General features: G+C 33.8%; 3 protein-coding genes and 1 long non-coding RNA gene across 9 annotated transcripts; 2 read left to right on the top strand and 2 right to left on the bottom strand.

Moving 5' to 3' along the window:
* Window positions 1–2,370: 2,370 nt before the first annotated feature.
* Window positions 2,371–6,899, top strand: LOC123223046 (probable transcription factor KAN4). Its single transcript, XM_044646107.1, has 5 exons — window positions 2,371–2,704; window positions 2,969–3,045; window positions 4,297–4,421; window positions 6,369–6,444; window positions 6,622–6,899. The coding sequence occupies exons 1-5, from the start codon at window positions 2,578–2,580 to the stop codon at window positions 6,835–6,837; spliced, it is 621 nt and encodes a 206-aa protein (XP_044502042.1). The 5' UTR covers window positions 2,371–2,577; the 3' UTR covers window positions 6,838–6,899.
* A 75-nt stretch (window positions 6,900–6,974) lies between these two features.
* Window positions 6,975–11,089, bottom strand: LOC123223045 (TLC domain-containing protein 4-like). Of its 3 annotated transcripts, XM_044646105.1 has the most exons (10): window positions 10,805–10,838; window positions 10,094–10,211; window positions 9,566–9,799; window positions 9,289–9,377; window positions 9,061–9,196; window positions 8,526–8,600; window positions 8,164–8,285; window positions 8,005–8,080; window positions 7,793–7,852; window positions 6,975–7,362 (listed from the first exon to the last, which is right to left on the bottom strand). In XM_044646105.1, the coding sequence occupies exons 3-10, from the start codon at window positions 9,683–9,685 to the stop codon at window positions 7,234–7,236; spliced, it is 807 nt and encodes a 268-aa protein (XP_044502040.1). In that variant the 5' UTR covers window positions 9,686–9,799; window positions 10,094–10,211; window positions 10,805–10,838; the 3' UTR covers window positions 6,975–7,233. The 3 variants fall into 3 exon arrangements, with proteins under 3 accessions (XP_044502040.1, XP_044502041.1, XP_044502039.1); XM_044646106.1 differs by lacking the exons at window positions 10,094–10,211; window positions 10,805–10,838 and adding an exon at window positions 11,066–11,089; XM_044646104.1 differs by lacking the exon at window positions 10,094–10,211 and having other exon boundaries at window positions 10,805–10,941.
* LOC123223047 lies at window positions 11,059–12,614 on the top strand. The gene is made up of 2 exons (XR_006503747.1): window positions 11,059–11,313; window positions 12,122–12,614. It is a non-coding gene; the product is annotated as an uncharacterized LOC123223047 (long non-coding RNA).
* Window positions 11,719–16,110, bottom strand: LOC123223044 (BTB/POZ domain and ankyrin repeat-containing protein NPR1-like). 4 transcript variants are annotated; one of them, XM_044646100.1, is made up of 6 exons: window positions 15,981–16,110; window positions 15,153–15,877; window positions 13,728–14,478; window positions 13,456–13,659; window positions 12,921–13,067; window positions 11,719–12,355 (listed from the first exon to the last, which is right to left on the bottom strand). In XM_044646100.1, the coding sequence occupies exons 2-6, from the start codon at window positions 15,687–15,689 to the stop codon at window positions 12,081–12,083; spliced, it is 1,914 nt and encodes a 637-aa protein (XP_044502035.1). In that variant the 5' UTR covers window positions 15,690–15,877; window positions 15,981–16,110; the 3' UTR covers window positions 11,719–12,080. The 4 variants fall into 4 exon arrangements, with proteins under 4 accessions (XP_044502035.1, XP_044502034.1, XP_044502036.1 ...); XM_044646099.1 differs by having other exon boundaries at window positions 15,153–16,104; XM_044646101.1 differs by lacking the exon at window positions 12,921–13,067 and having other exon boundaries at window positions 15,153–16,100.
* Window positions 16,111–16,212: the final 102 nt, after the last annotated feature.

Genomic DNA, 16,212 nt, shown 5'->3' with positions numbered 1-16,212 from the left:
ACTTAATTATATATGGATACATACTGGAATGGTTACCAGCAAGTTTGATACAAGCAAACATGGGGCATAATTGTTTATTTATTCTTGCTCTATTATGTCACGCGGATATAATTTATTATAGCTTACAAGCCGTCCACCATCTACCATTTTTGAAAATCAGGTTTGCCATACGAGTAATGTTGCGGAGGATGATTCGCGAAATTGTGTGAATGGAATTAATAGGATCCACTTGACCGACATAAGCAAAAATCTAATGCTAAATTCCAGAATAATAATATCGTTATCATGTTTGATTAACTTTGTGATGAATGATTATAATTGCATGGGCAAAGAGAAACATGAATTTGGGAGCATACTTTAAGACCTGAGAGGTAAGAGAGGAAACGAAGGAAGCGTCTTGGGGGTGGAAGGTATCGAGAGAGGCAAAGGACGAGGGGTCCCAGGGGTGGTCGGTGTCATTAGTGGAGCCTGAGATGAGGACATCGCTTTTCTTCACTCACACGATATTATTTGAATATGGGGCTACAAACGAGCACCGGCTCAACTCAATTGTTGTCGACCTTGAGCTAGCTAGCTTATGGGTTGACTCAAGTTTAATATTAATATGTTATAAATGATTTTAAATATTATACTTATATTTTTAAAATCTTATTCTTTGGTTTTGATATGTAAATAATTGAAGAATATATAAATTATGTGTTTTAAATATAATTTTTGAATCAAGCTCAAGTCACCAACTCTTATTTCTAGCTCAAACTTTATGTTTGAACTCCTAAACTCATCAAGCTAGAGCTTAGCCTTGCGAAAAATCAATCAAATTGAGCTTGAACCTAATAATAATTTGAACCCTAATCGGATCAAAATCACATCGGTCAAAATGTGATTCCGACTTTTGAATTTGCAACCACTTTATTGCTATTGATAAATCTTGGTGTGATTTGGATCCAGGCTACAACAATCATAATCTTTTATGTTTCTTTTTCTCTATTTCAAACCATCTTCTTGTATGTTTTTATGCTCAAATTATTCACATGTAAAAATAATTAATAGGATATTTCAATTATTTTTCATATCTCTTAATAATTTTTCATGTCTCTTTTTAGAGTTCAATTGTTAGAAAAACTAATAGAACATTAAAAATTTTAAGGTAAAAATTTGGGTTTAAATTTTTATCATGCTTGTAAAATATTAATTTATCTGATATAGTAGTTACGAGCTCGATCATTGTACCTCGGGTTTATCCATCTAACAAATACGGGTGAGATCCCCAATTAACCAAAAAAAAAAAAAAAGTAATTTCAACCTTTACGCCTATGCCAAAATCCACTTCCCATTAAGGAAGTTAAAATTTCAGATAAAAAATATGATTCCATTAAATTTTTGATAAAAATATGATTTTTGTATTCAATAAATGAAAAAACTGTTTAAAACCAAACCTTTGAGTGATGAAATGTTAGTCACTCAAAAACTAATTATCTAGATATCAGAGGCACCCTTTTAAGTTAGAAGAAAAGGGCAGTCGACCCATTAATTTTCATTGACATTTATGCCATGTATATGCTTGTATATGTTAATTAATTACATAAAGAAGTGGCTTGTTTTTCTTGCATATTGAATTTTGAGGAAATGTAGTGTTGAATACGGCAGGAAGACCGAACAATGGGTCCAAGAGTAGGCACCGTCTTTTATTGACAGGAAGGTGAACGAGAAAAGAGATGGGTAGCTTTTCTCTTTCTCTTCTGTTTCTTTATTTTATTTTTTCCCCACCTTGACTTACTCGGTTATGCTTCGCAAATAAGTGGATTGTTTATCTAAAGGCCATAAGCAATAGGCCAAAAACTAGAGGAAATTTAATTAAAATAGATGATATGAAAGCATGCTTATGTTTTTCCCACATGAGTCGCCATATGAACTTTGAGAGTGAGGAATAAATAATCATTGTGTTAATGATAAAACTATATTAATGGTTAAAAACAAATATTTTTTCTCTTTCATTGACTTCCTCTATATATAATTCAAGTCTTACTGCCTCATCAATTGTGGACAAGTTCTTTGGCTTGGCTTATTCTGTACTCCAAGTATTAAGATCGTTGAACTAATTAAATGTTTTAGCTGATATCGTTAAAAGGGGCTTCAAATTTAATTCAAAAAATCAGTTGGGGACTTGATGGTTGAAGGAAAAATCATTGACATCCCAGTATTTCACTTTATATTTTTTGCATCCAAGAACAAGATAAATAGACTATATACTAAAAATTATTAAAAGTAATACGATGCAGCCCATATAGTATATTTTATAAAATTTCATTCTCAGTAATATATTTGCTTATTTAAAGTTTGAATAGAGAAATAAAGTAAAGGATAAAGTTTGAAGAGAGTGATAGTACCCCTAATTTAATTAAAAAAAATACATGATGTAAAAACATGTTTGAAATATAAACTTTACGTGTTTACAAAGAACAATGTACATAGTCTTAGTCTTCGACCCAGCATGTGTTGTGTTTCGCAGCTGCATTCAAGCTAGAAAAAGGTCCTGCGAATTTTATTATTATTTGCTCGTTCAACCAGAAAAAAATCATGAGAAATTCTCAGAGATCAACTAAAGTAAGGCGGTACAACAAATCGGATCTTCCACGTTTGCGGTGGTCGCCTGAGCTTCATGAACACTTTGCCGCCACAGTTGAAAGCCTTGGTGGAAAATACAGTAAGTTTGAGTTGTTTCAATGAAATCTTTAAATGCTGGTTCAAGAAAAGAAGGATCGAAATATTATGCAACTTGGAGCAAGATATTTAAAGAAGTCACCGATCAATCTCTTTTATCTAAGTCAATGATATTTCTTGTCACCGTTTAATTAGGGTTTATATAACCCTAAATCTTCTTTGCCTTAAACTAAGCAGATTTAAGAGCTGAATTATGTGTGTTTTTTTTTTTTTTTGGAGGAATATTAAGTTATTGTGGGATTTGCAGAAGCAACGCCCAAGCGCATCATGCAGATGATGAATGTGAAAGGACTGAAGATTTCTCACATCAAAAGCCATCTGCAGGTACAGCTAGCTTCCATTCCAAAAGAAACAACATGAAAATTGTTTTTAATGATATTTGTGCCATTATGTAAAGTACTTTCTCAGTCTTTTGCTTTCAATTAAAAGTTACGAACTGTAATATTAAATGCTGATTGCTCAACTACGTGTTTGAAACGGGGTTCCATATACGACCAACTCATTAATGATGAGTTAGAACTCTTACACAATTCTACTCCTACTTAAAAGTTCTCACAGGTTTAATTTTGCAAAAAGAAATTACCAAGTTCTTTATCTGCCACCAACAAGAAGAAAAAAAAGAGAAGAAGATAAACTTAACGATTAGAAATGAGCAAAACGAACTTGAACAAGCAAGAAGTACACACAGAATTTTGTTTTGAATCCGGCCGCAACTTTTAAGAATTTCTACTGTATCGAAAAATTTTTATGGAAACAAAATTTTGTATATTTTTCTTGATTTGATAAACATACTGTACTGCATACGTAAAAAAGGTTCTTTAATTATTAAGTGCGCTACTAAAATCAAGGCCTTCTTTTTATGAAGCTTATCGTTAAAGCATTAGAAGAATTGATCACATTATAATTCCCTCCGTCGTTTTTATTCTTTTCATCATTTCCTATTAAAACCTTTACTGAGTCACTGACAATGAATTTGTCAATTTTTGGAGTTAAATATTGGCTTGGAACTTTGTGTATAGAGCTATATATCTAATTAGGTCTGGATAATTAAGTACTTAAACAGTAACTTTAATATATGCCCACGTGATATGTTTAAATGCAGAACTACTTTATGTGTAACAAAGAAAGCTTACAGTTAATGGAGATAGAATGACAATATAGTGCTGAGGAATCAATCAGAATTTACTGGTTGTTGCCAGAAATTAATTACCTACTACTCGTTGATATTGGTTAAATAAGTAGTGGCTTATGACCTAACCAGATGTTCATTCTTAGATCTTATCCAATCGCTTATTCATAAAATACTGTTATTTATGTCTTCTCGGATTTACTATATTAATTCAATTTCTTTTTTTTTTTTTTCCTTTTATCAATTTTGGGATCAATATTATTTTGACCTTATTATTCTCCTTGAGAAAGTGACATCAAGTCGATAATATTTATGCAAAAAGCTATAGCTAGGGTTCTGGGTAATATAATATAGTGCATATTACGAAAGCAGAATGTTTGTAATATGGATAATGTTTCTTAGTTGAGTTTGGAGTTTTTAATTTAAGTAATTGTGTTGAATATTAGATGTTCAGAAGCACGAAGGGCTGTAATGAGGATGATGTGACGATGGCGAAGGAGCAATTGCGAGCAGAAAGACCACATTTCAGTGATTATGGAGCCTTACCCATCTGCTCCCTACAGTCCCAGAGGTACATATTGTGTGTGTGTGTATATATATATATCATCATCATCATCTTCTCAAATAACACTAATTAATAAATTATGTTTACATGTATGGATTGGTCGGCAATTTCTTTTGGATAAGAACTTTTGCCCTAAAGTCTTATTTATTAATCCACATAGTACAACGGCCTTCCCGATTTTGCATATAAGAAAATCCCTCTAAAGGATGGAGAAAAGATTGCTTTTCAATTGAGTTCAGTTAAATTTAGTGGGTTCCTAGCAATTAAGTTGGAAACTTATATATACTCTCATTTCCAGGTAATTTCTAAAGAGTAATATTATATATATCTACTTTAAGTATACAAATAAGTACATATTTATGTGTGTTATCATGTAATTAAGTATTAATTTATCTTTGATTTAAAATCATCCAATCATATGATGACGCATATTAAATACATATCTATTTGTGTATTTAAAATGAATATACATAGTTTTATTGTTCCTATAACATTAGTTGCACATGCATGTTTTGAAGTTATTTTTGTGGCCAAAGGACTTATTCCCACCCGAAGTATCATTTTATTTCAAGTTCTCACCTTTTAACTTTGAAAATCTTAAACACCACTTATGGGTGATTAAAATTAATGATTTTAGGAGTAAAATAATCATTTCATCTATAATATTAAAAATAAACTAAAATTTAATCTCTACCCTCTCCCCAAACTTTAAAAATTAAAAGTTTCTTCTAACCAAAGTTTTAAAAAATGGCATCTCCCCCTTAGCGTTTAGTTTTTAGATCTCTAGTGTCAAATATAATGTCATCGCCGACAACAAATATCTCTCAATGCCTCTTCTCCCTCCGACAGCTAAGCTTCTCTCGTTTGAAAGCTTGGACAATGTTGATTAATGCTGAAAATAACTTTTAACTTCGTCGAAAAGATGAAATTGTTTGTCTTCCTCAACAAAAATGAGAATCTCATCTTCATAGGGGAGGATGAAGACGACCTCATTGGAGAAGACGAGAGATCTTGTCTTCGTCGGGTAGAAGATGTTTCGTCTTGCTTGATGAAATATCTTCTCTTGAAAATAACTCTTAACTTCGTCGAAAAGATGAAGTTATTTGTCTTCCTCAACAAAGATGAAAGTCTCATTTTCATAGGGGAGGACGAAGACGACCTCATTGGAGAAGATGAGAGATCTTGTCTTCGTCGGGTAGATGATGTTTCATCTTGCCCGACAAAATATCTTTTCTTGTTGGATTTAGGACCGTCGGTCGAAGGGAGAGATGGTGAGGGAGTGACCATTAGAGGAAGAGATAGAAGATGTTATCAGAGAAGCACCGGAGATGGCCCAGAGTTTGAAAACTAAACCTTGGGGCAGGGGGGGGGGGGAAGGAGAAATGTTATTTTTCAAAACTTGTCCTATGGGGAAAATTATTAGTTTTTGGGATTTGGGTGGAGGGGACGGTGAAAGAAATAAAATTTTAAGAGATTATAATTTTGTTGAGATTTTCAAAATTAGATGATGAGAATTTAAGATAAAAATATATTTTGGGTGGGAAATAGTCCTTTGGCCTATTTTTGTCGTTCTAACTGATAAATTTGGGTAGGTCTATCACAAAAACTCTCGAGCAAAAACTATTTGAAGAATTAAATTATCATATATGGTTAGTGAATTAACCTCTACATAATATCGCCATAATCGAATTTGACTGTTTCCAGAGCCTCATCAAATGTGGTGACCAACTACAGCTAACCATGTGAACAATTAAATAAGGTAGCATCCTGAGATTGAATAAGTTGCCAATATATAAAAAGTGCTGGGTTGTTGATGGATCAAAATCACCATAGTAATAACAGAGAAGAGATTACATATATATGATTAGAGACATATGCCATGGAGAAGAGACTACAAACAATAATTTTACATTTGTTATGTTTTTGATGGAGTTGATGGCTTAAATTTTGCAGGCAATTAGGAAATGGATCGTTCATCAATTTCGAATGTGAAAGTGAAAATACCAAACACGAATTAGCGTTTTCGGAGGTAAGCTTCTGCAAATCAAAATATGAACATTAATTATTGATGGATCTCCTCAAATTAAGTTATCTTTGACAATTACTGCGGAGTAGGTGGCTTCAACAAGTACAATTTCTGTCACATGCTTCAACAAGTACAATAATTAAAAAATGAATAAAATTAGTGGCATCTTTAATTTTGCAGGATTGCAGACATACACATGGGAAAAGGAGGAATGAAGAAGAAAATGGAAGCTTAAACGAAATCTGTGAGCTTTCACTATCCTTCACTCCCAAGGAAATGGATCAAGAGCAGGAAGATGGGCAGAGCCACCTATCTGATACTTGTATAGATAAAAATTTTCCACATTTTCACTCTCCTGGTACCAATCATCACTTAAACTTGGACCTTACAATCTAATTTTCCTCTCAGGAATTATAACTATTAATATAAGGATCCTCAATGTATCTATTTTTTTTTTTAAATAAATATAGTTTGTAGTTGTACTAGAAAATAAATAAAATTTTGCTTTTGAACACAGACATCAGTATACCCAGTTAGCATAAGGAACCTGCAAATCTATATTCAATTTCGAAACTTATAAATCCCACCATTTGCTTCCACTTGTTTATGTTCCAACTTTACACCAAAATGATTGCTGAACATATTCACTTTAAATATCGTGATAACTTTACTGTTATACCTTTACCCTTTTACATAAAGAGCAAGAATGTACATGAATACCAGAATTTGCGATATCCTTCTGCCTCTCTTTCCCATATTTTCCTTAACCAATGTCACCAATCCAAGAATCCTTCAGTGTCTCTTTGCTAATGTCTTCATTAATCCCTTTATGATTTTTGTAAACCACACCAAATTCATGACTGTTAGAGCTAGAGGCACAATGCATACTAATAATTGTGCACAGGTATCCAACTCCTTGGCCTGTTCAATAAGAAAACAATTAGATGTCATTTCTGAAAGAGAGAATAATTATCACGTTATATGAATAGGGACAATATTCTTTTGACACTATTATATTATGATAGTTTCAGAGATGATGTTTCTTCTAATTTAACCAAGTTATCTATGTGTTCTAATGATTTTGCCTCCTGCCCCAGATAATGCAGTGATTTGGGGGGTCTAGGATTTCATGTTAACACCAACAACCTGGATTGTTAGTTTTGTCTTAAAATATCATTGATACTGAAATTTCTATAAAGATAAAAGAACTATCCTGTGTGAAATTTTATTCTAGCGGGAAAGCTCAGTTCCTGGATTTTAGTTTATAATCTTATGGACTAATACCAGAAGTGCTAGCCAACTTCTCACAACATTCATGGAAACAAGCGAGAATGTGCAGGTAGTACTTCACCTGATCATAGTGCAAGTAGAGGTGGTAAAAAAGGTAGATGAACAGAAGTATTCGGGCAACCTGCACATGTAAACTACACTTCAGCCAAAGTCTATGTATCGAGGAACATATGACAAATCATCAGTAGAATTGCTGATTGCATAAGGGATCTTCCACTAACAAGAATATGAAATGAACTAAAAGTTATAAAGAATATAAAATGATTAACCTACCAGCCAAGCAATGAATACAACAACTCCATTGATGAGATAGGCTCTGGATTTCTTCATTCCAGCAGTGTCCAAATACCTACATAGATCTAATAGATGCATAAAATAGAATATAAAATATTGTACATAATATAAATAAATGAAGTACTGACATGAAATTACCATCTCAAATTGATTCCTGGGGTTGTTGTCTCAGAAATAAGTAACATATACGTATAAAGTTGCCCCTGCCTTGTCAACATAGAGTATGCCACTGCTCCTATAGAAAGAAGATGATGAATCACCTGAAAGAACGATATGCCATTGTCATCAGCTACACTAATTTAACATTAAATTAGATGAGATTAGATAATGATTCCCCTCCTGACTCACCCTTCCTCATCATCACCATTTGCTAAAACAGATGTTTAAACAGTTAAAATAGAACATCATCCCAAAACCCCATCCCACCATCCCATGTTCAAAAAAGAAGAAGAAAACATTTTTCCAGGAGCAAATTTAATTCTTAAAAATAATGTACTTACATACTCCATTCCACCGAGTGAGGGATAGAACCAGATAATCATCCCAAGGTCCGCAAGGAAGTACCCAACTGAAACCTGTCAAAATTTTGCTGAAGCATAAGTTTAGTTTACTAGATAGAAGTAGGCAGTGAGATTGCTTAAACTAAGCAGGTTTTCTAGTTTTTTCAATTTATTCAACTTTTTGCCGGGTGATTTGTAGCAGGCAGAATACTGTGGAGTACAGAACACACAAGAAAAGCTTGCAACAATGTTAATATTCAGCAATATCTGAAATGGTGGCAACAAGTTCAGGAAGCAGGCACTGTATGTGTTTACAGGGTATACCACAACTATGAAAGCCTCTATGGCAAACACGATGCAACATGACAATAATAACTTTAGAAATATATGATAATCAATTCTGCAACAAAGAAGGTTTAAGCTAGAATAGGACAATATCCTATATTCTTAGTTCCAGATGCAAGAGAAAAGCAACACTTCAAAACCTATGGAAAATTCATATTTAAGAGAAAAGCAAAAGAAAAAGTATCCTCACCCCCAATATGAATGTAGATAGTGAAGAACTACGAAATGTAATAAGGCCATATTGGTTGTCAGAAAAAAGCTCTGACCAAAACACAAAGTACAACGACATAACTGTAATAAAAATGGCATGGATGGTTGAAACAGCCCTGCATAAGCATTTCATTGAAAAAAAACAGTTATTTTTTTTATGTCAATGGAGAAAAGAGATGAAATTGAACTCATTGAAATATTCAATTACCGGTTACTCCATTCAACTTGTTGAATTTTTGAGAACCTGGAAAATTTTTTGAAGTGAACAGTACAAATCAACTGGGTAAGATCATAAACCTGAAAAAGGAAAGCATGCTTAGGGAAAACAGAAGAAATAAAAAAGCATCTATCAAAAAAAAATAAAAATTGCTAAACAAAGAAGATAGAAGGCTAAATTGATAAATAATATGCTAACATCCAACTAACTAGATTGATTAATGTGTATCAGTGAGTATTGAACACAACATGTACTGATGAGAACATACCATCTTGGAAGCAAAAATGCCCCCAACAATTGAAGTGTATGGGATAAATGAATCTCCAAGTACATATTCCTTTAACATTAATTCAGCCTGGTTCTGGTAAGATTTGATTTCCATAGTCATGCCTTCACAAATCAACACTATAGAATACACCTGTGTCGATAGGTCGCACAGTAGGCTTTCTGTTGTCTAAACTTTGTTCTATATTCTTTCCTTTTTCAACTCTTTGTATGAAAGCTACAAAGTGGAGGACAACAAAACTTAAACTTATCAATCAGGGAACAAAAATAAGTTGATTAAGCTACATATAAAATTGAAAGCATTTAAAATATTAAAATGAAGTACATATCAGTTAACAGGTGTAAAAAATTAAAAACAAAAATAAAGAATCAAATTATCTTATTTCATACCATATGAGATGCTATAATTTAACCCATCTATGCATATGTAACAATGATGAGTATACTCTCAAAAGCCAAAAACAAATAAAACAAAGTGAATCTATTTCAACAACAGGTGAATCATCATTACCTTAATCAAGGGCAGAAAAATAGATAAACAAATGCAATCAAGGTATTTTAAGTGCAAACATAGGTATCAATAACTATCTTGTGGTTCGCCGAGCAAGGCCATTTATATACCAGCCTGCCTGCCAGCAAACATCAGATGAGTTGTGACTGAAACAAATTGTTTATGGTCATATACTCCAGGATAAAAAGGAGGATTTAGATCTTTCCACCAACAATTCAGTAAATGGAATTGTTTCTGGGAAAGATTCCACAGAATGAAAAAGAGAAGAATGGTAAATAAGATAGCGAAGAAAGTATTTTTTTTCTATTTAGTTGAAACAAACAATACAACGAAGGAAGCGCAAAGAACCTATAATTCCTCCAAACGAGAGAAATACAGGTTAAAAAAAGGTATCATGAATATTCTATATTGGCAACAAATCCATCTAAACATAGTCATAACAAAAAACTTCCTCCTATTATACTTGACCAATTCAAGTCTTTAGCCTTCTTGAAGTTCGTTATTATTTATATTATTGTCACTTGATCATAAAGCCAACAACGAAAACCAAGAACAGAGAAGGAGAAAACGAACAGATTAAACTCAACAAACAGAACGAACTAAAACAGTTAATGATTCAATTCCTGAAAATATTAATTAACAAAAATAAAAGGGTTGTCTATACACGTAAAGATGAATAATAAAGGAGTTTGTTTTGGTGATTTGGTTTACCTGAAACGGAGAAAATCAACCGGAAACTGCGGGGAAAGAGAGTGATGTTTGTTACATCTTATATTATGTTATATTTGATATATATATATATATATATATGTAAATGTATATGTGTGTGTATATATATATAAATACATACACACAATACGTTTACTATTATTAATAAAGTAAACTAAAGTTTAGATTGTTTACTTGGGTTTGGAATTCTTGTTTGAAAGGTTGAAAGAAAAGCATAGAAAGAAAACAGGGTAAGGAACTTACCAAGCCTTTCATCTGAAAGCTAACGCAACTCAACGTAGAAATGGACCAGCCCATCGTTTCAACTGGACCTTTGTTCAATTCAAACCTGCCAGTCAGTATGATATAAAAACAGTCATTAAAAAACAAATTTCTGAATAATTCCCATAAGACTGGTGGCTTGTTCGTTTCGACTTGATTGATCCTACTGTAAACCGCTACTTACACACAAAACGTCAATTTTACAACGCAAAACATGTTACCCGTGCGAGGTTAGTGTTTCTTGTAGATTATTCCTGTATTTATTTCTTTGGCGTTAGAAGTTTTATGCTTTAAAGAATGTGGAAGAGAATGATGATCAAGACATTTTTTTATATGTAAGAGAAAAAGAAAAGAGAAACTTTAGCTTAAAAGTGACGTTAGATGAGACGATTGGGGTATGGGGAATCCAATTCTCCACCACTCAAGCTTCTACGGGAACTGTTCCATAATTAGATAATAATAATTCAATAAAAATCATCGTAAATACAAAAACCTCTAATGTTCATAAGAATCTCTTCAAAAATTCTTAGCAAAGTTCCTCTTTCCAGATTTTGTTCGATTTCTTTGAATTCTTCGACAAAATGCTGATTTAGTGATATATTTTTGTCAAACCTCGAATCGAATAACACAAATCATACATCCAATCCCATTTCAAGAAATTTCCATTTTAGTAGAAACAATATTTACATTGTTACCTGTACAAAATTTCTTGAGTAAAGACTACATAATTGTTACTAGAGTTCATACATGCGGAAGCCAACTTTCTGGGGAAAGAAGGAATAGCACCAGATTGTAAAACGCAAAATCTAAATAAAAATGCAAATTATAAGGCTCTGAAGATAAGACACTTATGCAGCATTCTGCTATTTTACATACTAAACATCTAGGGAGAAGCATAGGCTAGCTCTGAAATAGTTTTATGATTTAAGAAAACCAAAACAAACTAAGTACTCTCTTGTTCTTGTTCCATCCTATGAAATTCATATTAATGATAACATTACTTCTTCCTAACCTTGCGCTTAACACCTGCCTTTGCAGGGGAGGATGAGGACGACGATGAGGACAAACCTGACTGATTCTTTTCAGCCATGTCCTTGTAGAATGCCTTCTGCACATCATCTTTAAGTTCCATGTACCGCATTTTCTTAATTTTCTGCTCTTCTGGAGTTCCCTTTTCAAGCAAGAACGCATCAGGGATATTAATGAAATCATCATCCAGAAATTTATCAAGCACTTCTGAGCAGTGTGGGAAGTAGTCTTGGCCAGTCTCCACTGTCATCATAGAATAGTCAGCAATATATCCAAGCTTCTGATTAATAACAAATCTGCAGTCAATGGAAGTTTTAATTTTTCCACCATTTTAGGGATCTGAATTCATTGCAATATGCTTAACGGGTACTTCCCTAAATAGATTGGACCATATTGTACTAAGAAAAATACTACAATTTCCCCCTTTTTGGGTGTCATTTTTCTGAGTTTAATTTATGATTCACAGACTTCTCATAAATAAAACTTCAAAATTTTATGAGGACACAGTTTGAGGATGTAATAAATTTTTTCCCTAACCACAAAGCTGATACTCAATGCACTCCAGGTTCAAACCCAGTGCTGCAACTATCAATATGCATACATACAGTCACACGCATATGTACAGTCATACAACATAGATACTAAGAGCATGCATGCATGTATGAATATGCCTCAGTTTTTCCCCTTCCAAGATGTCAAGAAAATCACAAGGTACAAGACTTTTGCAGTAATACTCATGAAAATCGAGAACCCTGGGTCCAAAGGTATTGAATAGAAATGAACAGGTTGACAGTTATAAGAGATTAACCATTGTTTAATTCATGAGCATAAATGATGATGACCATGGAGACATTGCAATAGCAAATTCCCTGGGCTCCATCATTTTCCAACCCATCCAAAAGAAGTGTAACATTAATAAAGCATAGCAAGTTCTGCCGAAGTAAGATTTTCATATCTGTGCGGTTAAAAAATTCATTTCAGCATAATACATACAACAAAACAATATACTCAATAAAATTTCCCCACAAATTTCTTGGAAAAGGTGTTGGGTGAGAGGGCGGACATAGAGAGAAAAGAGAACCAGTTACTTTAGGTACTCCAATGCAGATTATACATAAATGACCAAAAGCACTCATTTTCACCTTTTTCTGTTATTCATTTTTTAACTAGTATGGCACAACATTCAATTTTGATACATCTCATGGGTAAACAAATGAAGCATAAAGATTATATTTCACATGACTTTTTAAAGGATTGGAGGTCAATTTGAATCATGTGTCATTTCATTGCTAAACAGAATTACAAAAAATAAAGGTAAAAAAAATCCGTAATGCATATAATACCTGTTTTAAGCAGAGCTAGAAATCTCTTTTGCATTCTCCTTGCTTGCACAGAGGGGGTTTCATTCAAATTAACCTCTATTAAGTTCCCACTTGATCCTTTTGATTTTGATGCTGAAAGGCCTGCGTAAACTGAGGTTGAATGTGCATCCCCTACCTCCATGGCTAGTCTAGCTTCAGCAGGAAACAACAAGCGTGCAAATGCCACTGCAAAATCAAAGCACTTTTAAGGCACTGACTAAGACAATTGATCAATACTAGAAAAGGAAAATAACCTCGATTTTCCAGATAATCCAGCTTCATGTGCAAATCATCAGCCATCACCTGTGATGAAACTGACACATTGCCAGACACTGAATTTCTTCTTATCTCTCTCTCAAGGACAACAATACATATCCGATCTTTGTTACATTCCTGCCCCTGCTCTGTATTTTCGTGATAATCCTTTGGCCTAGTCAACCTTCGACAGATTGCAACAGCTGTTTGCCCATCCAATGTAGTTTCTGATGCAGAAACTCCCTTGGTTAGAAGTGCCGCTAGAATTGAAGGCTCCTTGCGCCTTGCAGCCACATGAAGCACTGTATGCCCTCTACAATTCCTAAGGTTAAGATCAGCCAAGCCTAGACTGAGCACCTCCCTAACAATCTTAGGATCACAGTAGGCAGTGGCATAGTGCAGAGCATAAGCCCGATCTAAAGTGATATTAGATTCATTTAGCAGAAGCTTGACTAGTTCAACATCATCAGAGTCCAGTGCCTTGTGAATACTCCTGATCCTCTTGTGCATAGGGTCCAGTTCCATAGCATCTTGTTCTGAGTCTCCCTGAGGTTTGGAGCGGATTAACTTGATTTCATGAAAAACTTCAGCAGGAAGCTCTTTCTCAAGGCAGACATTGTCCAGATCTGACCTTATTAATCTCTGGATGCAGCAAGTGCACAATGGATTCAGCTGGCAATGGAATGCAGCAACAAGAATCGGGATTACATCTTCCACAAAAGCCTTCTCAACAAAGTTCAGAAGGCGACGCTGCATGGATAGACAGTATTTGAGTCAGAATACGGGGAAGGTAAAACATCCCAACTATTGTTTGCTTTTCCAAAAGTTAGAAAATTGAAATGGGATATCCTCAGACCAAATTGCCCTCTAAATCGTTTGCTACTACACTTTGAGTCTTTATCCTTATAATGGGACTCAACACAGCCTCAAATGTCTTATAAACAGACATAGACACAACCAGTTAAAGAAAAAGAAAAATATTAAACTAACGATTGCCTACAATCAACATAGCTTTGGAGATTGTTTCAACTGTATAATCATAACAAATTCCATGATGTGCTTCATTGAGATTGAAATTGCGCAATTTGCTATAAATGACTTTTAGCGACACCATCTTATCTTCTGCTAAACTTACCAATTTGAATATAACAAAAAGAAGCATTAAGAAAATTCTGACAGTAACTCCAGTAGCTACCGACATATATACCTTGTAACCAAATATACTTTGAATAAATAACATTAAAGTCATTTGAAATATGTCGAGACAGAACTTATCAAGACATCCTATAGCCCAAGAAAACTGTCCAAAGTATTCCGGCCGAAATAAAATAAATGAATATTAATTAAAAAGCACGAAAATAAATAAATAACATATGCAAGAGAAATAGATTTAAACAAAATACCGAAACACAATCACAGCTTACTTGAGAAAGCAAAACCAGTTCCTTCATCTGAAAAGTGGCAGAAGCATACATCAATTCAAGGGCGTAATTAATAGCAGGGCGGCATGCATCATGTGCACAACTCTCATCAACACACGTGGACACTTCTGGAGGAGATTGTTTAAGCTTTCCGGTGTACAAATAATTCAAGAAAACATTGAAAGCTTCATATCCAACTTTTCCGAGAGGCACCAATTCGGACATGAGATACTTTGGTTTACCTTCACTGACAGAAGCATCATTTCCCTTCTTAAAAAGCTCATGAAAGAACTGGCTCCGTGCAGATAATATACACCTATGGACACCCACTGAGATGCCCTCAACAACGATCTCTGCATCCGTGTAATCATAATCAGAATCAAGCAATAGCTTTTCAAGACTGCCACTGAGCCTGCTCAAGCTCAAAATTTCAAGATTTAAGCCATGTTCAGGACTTGTGTCGCTAGAGCTAGACCCATTAGAAAGAATAGAAGATGAAGCAAAACTCATTGATGATGACAATTCGTTTACATCATCCATAATAATATCAAGTATTGATGATCAGGCCAGGCAAAAACTTCACTGAATCAAGAACTAATAAAACTGAACAAAGAGTAGACTTTAAATTGAATCATGGTGGAAATTTCAGGTTGAACTAAAGAAAAAGATGGAGAAAAGCAAAGAAAGAGAGCCATGACTTGAAGCAAACGATTGATTTGGGGATGAATCTGCAAATAACAAGGGATTCAATAAACCTTAATGTTGACTTGGAACATAAAATCAGAATCAAAATGAAATAAAATTAGTTTGTACTAATTGTCTGTAATCTACCAGATTTAATAGACATAAATTGAGGATTGAGTTGAATCTGAATGTCTGTAGGAACAAAAAAAGGAAAAAACAAAGCTAGACCGACAGTTCAGTGAAAATAAAACCTCCTGATGAAATAATGAATATATTCTTTCCGAGCCGAAAGATGTTTAATAATAATAATAATAATATATTCATATATTTGTCATTTTCTGTTCACCCTTTTGGATGAATAATAAATTTATACGGCTCA

The sequence above is a fragment of the Mangifera indica genome, chromosome 8 (genome assembly GCF_011075055.1).
Source record: "Mangifera indica cultivar Alphonso chromosome 8, CATAS_Mindica_2.1, whole genome shotgun sequence".
NCBI lineage: Eukaryota > Viridiplantae > Streptophyta > Magnoliopsida > Sapindales > Anacardiaceae > Mangifera > Mangifera indica.
The sequence above is the reverse complement of the archived record's forward strand: the minus strand, read 5'-3'. Positions and strand labels throughout refer to the sequence as shown.